Source organism: Calidris pugnax, unplaced genomic scaffold (assembly GCF_001431845.1).
Source record: "Calidris pugnax isolate Ruff unplaced genomic scaffold, ASM143184v1 scaffold57, whole genome shotgun sequence".
Taxonomy (NCBI): Eukaryota; Metazoa; Chordata; class Aves; order Charadriiformes; family Scolopacidae; genus Calidris; species Calidris pugnax.
The window spans coordinates 100,436-106,435 of record NW_015090813.1 but is presented as its reverse complement, the minus strand read 5'-3'; the positions used below and the strand labels follow the sequence as shown (position 1 = coordinate 106,435).

The 6,000-nt window shown below is 45.4% G+C and overlaps 1 protein-coding gene across 1 annotated transcript in view; it reads left to right on the top strand.

Moving 5' to 3' along the window:
- Window positions 1-6,000, top strand: part of NHSL1 (NHS like 1) — a 211,873-nt gene that overhangs the window by 145,034 nt on the left and 60,839 nt on the right. The window contains exon 2 of the mRNA XM_014939547.1: window positions 3,278-3,430. Within this exon, the coding sequence (XP_014795033.1) occupies window positions 3,278-3,430 (153 nt within the window). The remainder of the gene's footprint in view (window positions 1-3,277; window positions 3,431-6,000) is intronic.

Below are 6,000 nucleotides of genomic sequence, written 5' to 3'. Positions count from 1 at the left end.
CCGGGGAGGGAGGTGCAAAGGGCGGGCTGGGGGCGGAGGGGGGGGAAGGTACCGGCATCTCCCTCCCTGTGCTCCGGCGGCAGAGCCGGCTGGTGCCATGGGAAGGGGAGAAAATCACCGGCAAAGTCGGGTCTTTTGGGAGAACCCCAACTTGGAGAGCGGAGGGAAGGACGAGAAGAAGAACTGAGTAGTAAATGTAGCAAGAAAGCCGAATTTTTTTTATGGTCCTGTGAATAACAATTAACTTTTTTTTTTAATTATTTTTTTTCTTCCTCCTCCTCCTGCTTTGCGTGTTGGCGCTGGCTCTTTTTCAGCCCACAAGGTTACATGTGAGGAGGAGAAATTCAGGGTACAGAATTGGAAATGGTTTTGAGCATCAGGAAAATCTAGGCGGATTCAAAGTTGTGGCTTCAGGAAAAGAAAGGTGGAGGGGAGAAGCCCGGAGAAGAGAAATTTGGTGTGTAGAGTTTGATCGGGCTTGTTCTGGAGAACAGTCCCCTTTCTGCTGCTCCTCCTTTTTGTGGGATTTAAACTCCAGGATTGCGGTTCAGCACCTCGAAAATGGTGGTTTTCATCAACACAAAGCTTAAATCTCTCATGAAACTTTTCAAGAGGAAGAGTAAGTAGTTGTGCGTGTTCCCCGTCCTTTCAGGAGGCAGCCGAGTCCTGCAGGAAAGTGTGATTCCCTTCGGGTTGGTTCCTGCTTTCCTGGCACCTCTTTTTAAGTTTATTCCGTTCTCTTCTCCGTTGAATGTTTTGTCCTGTGCGGAATCAGCCTTATGAGGTACTTCAGGACCTCTGCTTTGGGGTACTGCGTTGCTTTTGAAGTCCTTTGTCGTGGTCGGTTGTTTTGAAGGACCCAAACTTCGTGGTCGGTTGTTTTGAAGGACCCAGACTTCTCGGTGTGACAGGAGTGGCTCAGTGACAAGGCTGAATGTGCCGGTGTCACCTGCACAGGTGTCCTGCTGTGTCAGGGCATCCTCCTGGCCTCCTTCAGACATCCATCCATCCATCTCTGCTTGTGTAGCTGCTGAGCGCTGGTCCAGCTATGGGCTTGTATCTATAAGGCTTGTTCTGAGCTGAGTTGGGGTTTTTAAAGATGCTCTAGTTTCATCGTGGCTTTTAAAATCGTGAGTCTCCATTTAATTAATGAAAATAGACAAGTTGCACTAGAGATAGTAGTTTGTGTATATCCGCAGCACTTCTGTCGACTGGTTTTGGTGACCATTGCTCTGGCGAGCAGTAAACTTTAATTTTGGTATGGCTGGACTGTGGGGATGGTGGGTTTTTCGGCTGGTGTTTGCCTCCTCCTCTTCCTCCCCCAGCTTTAATCCCCTCCCCACCCCCTGCTCAGCCCAGGGGCTGGCGGGGGATGCTTTTCGGGCAGGTCATTGACTATACCTAGCACTGCTTCTGTAATAATTGGGATGATTGATGCTGTAACCAGGTAGGTGGTGGTGACTTGTCAGTTTGTTGTGATTTAGGTTTGACCTCTAGTCAGCAAGGACGGGCAAAGCGGGCACAGACTGAGCGTGGATCTGCCTTGTTACAGCCAATATGTCCGTGAGAGAGGGGGGATGGCAGGACCAAGCCATCTCAGAGGATGAATAGACCAATCAAAAGTTGTCAAAAACCTTTTTTGAGGTCTGATACTAATCTAAAAAAACTGAGGAAAGGCAGTTGAGAACCACCCTCCCACCCCAAGCCCTTTTAGGGCAAAACAGGCATTAAGCATTATGGGGTTTGAAGCAGAAGGCGTAGCTTATTTCCTTTAACGAGTACCAATTATTTCCATCTGAAATGATCTGGGTGGTGGTAGGGAAAGAGTCATTTTTCAGATGACAGGAGCTTCTCAGCTTACACAGAAGCTTGGTAGCTTCTCCTCTGCTGCTGTGGAGGCACCGGCTGAACTTCACCAGGGGATGCTGCAGGGCCCGGTGCCCGGGGTGTGAGAGGAGATGGGGAGCCAGCAGCCAGGCAGGTGCCTTGGAGGCAGCGTGGATGCAGGGGCTCCTTCTGTTTTGCAGAGCTGGAAGCAAGGATGTGCTGGTTGAAGGCGAAAGGGTGCCTGGGGAGATCATAAAATGTGACCCCCAACTGCCCTCTTCCTGTTATTACAGGGTGGAGGGATAGGGCTGTTCAACTGTAGAAGTTTTTATTGATGATAAACTTCAAACAAAAGGTAACGGCTGTCTCTTGGGAAACATCTGTGATAAACAAATCTTGGCAATACATGCTTTGGCTGCTTCGTTACTAGGCTGGCTGTAGGGAACTTTGAGCAGTGTCACTATTTTATTTTCATGCCTGTGTTGGCCGCGAAGAGGTGACCAGAGCAATCCCTCTCCAGTGCTGTTGTGCTTTGAGCAGTATTGACCCAGGGAGTTGCTGTTCTCCAAATCTGTTTTCCACTCTATGAGCTATGGCAAGTAGCTCATTTGTTGGCTTCCTTGGAATTTTTGTTCCTGGTTTGAGCGAGCGTGAGGTCAGAGGAGGTTATTTCCTGATGCAAATGAACCCGTCGTAATCTCTCATGGCGGCTGTCGTATTCCCAGGATCACCCTTGAGCAAGAGGAAACTATCCTGCAACACACTGCACCTGGTGGGATCAGGGGACTGGGAAACTCATCTCATTTGGGAGTTAGAGAGGGGGGAAAAAAGTCCTGCATGTTAAGAGTAAATACAATAGCAAATATAAATATATAGTGGCCTTTCAATATCTGAAGGGTGCCTATAGAAGAGCTGGGGAGGGACTCTTTGCCAGGAAGTGTAATGATAGGACAAGGGGAAACGGTTTTAAATTGGAAGAAAAAAGATTCAGATTAGATCTCAGGAAGAAATTTTTTACTCTGAGGGTGGTGAGACACTGGAAGAGGTTGCCCAGAGAAGCTGTGGCTGCCCCATCCCTGGAAGTGTTCAAGGCCAGGCTGGATGGGGCCTTGAGCAACCTGCTCTAGTGAGAGGTGTCCCTGCCCATGGCAGGGGGGTTGGAACTAGATGATCTTTGAGGTCCTTTCCAACCCAAACCATTCTATGATTCTAAATATGGGAAGAGGCAAAGGTGTTTCCTACAGAACACAGGAGAATAAATGTAGACTAGAAATGAGAAGAGGGCTTTTAACTGTCATAAAAGTGAGGTTCTAGAGAGTTTTGATGGGACTATGGTGGCAAACGCTTTTTTTTTGTTTTAAGATGATGCACAACAAACTTAGGTGCAGGGTTTCATGATATAACTATCTACAGTAGCATTTAATTTCCTTATTATTGTCTCTTTCTGCAGCCGTTTCCAACCTAGATGAAGAGAGTAGATGGACCGTGCACTACACTGCTCCGTGGCACCAGCAGGAGAATGTGTTCCTGCCTTCCTCGAGACCACCTTGTGTGGAGGACCTGCACCGACAAGCCAAGCTGAACCTCAAGTCAGTACTGAGAGGTAAGATGCTGCTGCTGGCACAGATGTGTCCTACAGGGACAGTAGTTTCCACCACAGTTTCTGCAAACACCTACAGGGACAGTAGTTTCCACCACAGTTTTTGCAAACATGGCCAAATCACAGAATCTTCTAGGTTGGAAGGGACCTTAAAGATCATCTTGTCCAACCGTCAACCTAACTGACAAAAATAGACACCCACACAACAAACAAGGAGCATCATCACTAAACCATACCTCCCAGCACTTCATCAACCCGTCTTTTGAACCCCTCCAGGGATGGTGCCTCAACCACCTCCCTGGGCAGCCCATTCCAATGCCTGATAACCCTTTCAGTGAAAAAATTTTTCCTAATATCCAGCCTGAAATTGCAAGCTTTGGAAGAATCTTACTTGTTTTCCTGCCTGCAGCACGTCAGGAACATTGGTGGGATTTACACACTCAAATGTTAGGGATAGGGCACAAACACTTTTGCTGTCAGGAGAGAAGGAAACCTCTTACATGGCAGAGCACTCTGGAATGGAAAAGGCAAAAACCTGGTGTCTTTTGGCCATTTCCATTTAGTCTTTGGAGTGTTTCCAAAGTGGTACCTTCTATTTCAGTGAGACATGAATTATTCCATTTATACTTAGTGTAAGAGCCACATCAGAGGTGTTCCATTTGGTGATTTTTTTTGTTGTTGTTGTACAGTGTCATTTCCAGGGATGTGGCTACTTGTGAGAAGGCGGAAAAGGCGTCGAGGGCAGAGAAAGGGACAAGGGGAACAGGGTAGTCACAAGGGCTCTTTCATTAGTGTTAAGTTCTTTCTTGCAGAAGGGTGCAGCGTGGTTTTAAGGACTAATTTTGACCCTTAGCAACTTAATTGGGGGTGTACACCTACAGTCTGGCCTGGGAGGCGTTGTGTTGTGTTAGTGCAGCCATGAGGACAGGGGCAGGCAGCCAGCGGGGAGGACTGCAGAACATCTGTCCCTGGGCCAGAAGTAAAGTGTAAAATTACAGCTTAACATCCATGTTCTGGAAATGGTTAACCTCGATTTTTCTTTACATTGGCTGTTCAACAAAGAGGGTTATCCTGCAGAGAGCCGACTCATTTCAGGTCCTTTTTTGTTCCAGCAGGAACTGCAGGTACTTGATACCTTGCAGAGTTAACCCAATTTGAAAGAACATTGTGAATTCTGCTTGTTTAACACGACGTTTCTGCAGAAAACTTCATTTTGTACGTCTGAATAGAGAAGTGTTTGGCTGCCATGTTTTATTTCTCATGCCTTTTCTCCAGTTAATTGATTTTCACCATCTCTTACTAAGTGCCTTTTGTTATCATTTAATAGGGGAATCTTGACAGCCAGTGTTATTAGCTCACGCATGGCTCAGCAGATAGCCTGTGTGTCCTCTATATTTATTACTGGATTGATGCATTTTTGCAACCTTTTAGCCTTGAAATGTTTACTGTTCCCTTGCAGGATCACTTACCAGTTCTTTACAAAAGGAAAATATTTGCCTGCTTTAGATTATAAAGAATACTGCTTGTGGTTAGCTTTTTGTAAACTTTAACGACTCATTCTTCTATTTTTCTGTTTTCTGTTTGGGGCTATTATCAAAGAAAACTGCACAGGCTAAAACGTTGCTCTGATTCTCCTGTGTTTTACCAGGATTGTATCTACTGCAGCTTCATCTATTAAAAAAAATTGTCTCTAACATATTTGTGTGAAACTAGTAAGCATTATTCTGTTACATGCTGCTTCCCCCAACTTGCATATCTGAAGTTATTTCTGCTGGGATTTTTCTCTAGAACAGCAACTTACCAATTAGCTATTTCTGTTAAATTGGCTTGTGTACACAATGTAGGACTCCTTGTTAATGAACTGGACTTCAGTTCCATGTTTTCAGGGTAATAACTGAGAGAGAGAGAAGAAATGCCTTCACCAGACTCAAATTGTTGACATACATGTTAACAAAACTCTGCTTTTATTTTATTTCTTTATATATTTAGCTGCAAGCTCTTTTCCTAGGCCATGTTTATTCCCTAAGAGCAGTTCTAAAATAACTCCTTGCTATGACCTATAGCTCTCCTGAGTAGCTACAGCATGAATTTAACATAATTTTCAGTCTTTTCATTATTGCCTTTAGGGGTTCCGAGTAGTAAGAGAGGCACTGACTAAAGTTTTATCAGTTTTACTCTGCTGCTGCTTCAGCCAGCACTGTGAAATCAGGAAGATGCTGGTGCCTTTGGTACCATTTGGGGGATTGAGTTCAAAGTTGTGCAGCCGGAGCCGAGCGTCATTCAATGTAAAAGTGCTGTAGAAATTGTCGTGTAATTGTGATAATTCCTGAACTGCTTTTCCACCTGCTGCTTTAGTGGGTAGTAAATTGTCTAGCACTGTGTTGTAATTGTGATAATTCCTGAACTGCTTTTCCACCTGCTGCTTTAGTGGGTAGTAAATTGTGTAGCACTGTGTGATTGTAACATAGAAGACCTTGAGGAAGAATAGTCACATGAGAAGCACCGATGGGCTGTCATGGGAACTTTAATTCTGCATTTCTTGGCCTCATGGTGAAACTTGCATTTTGACATCC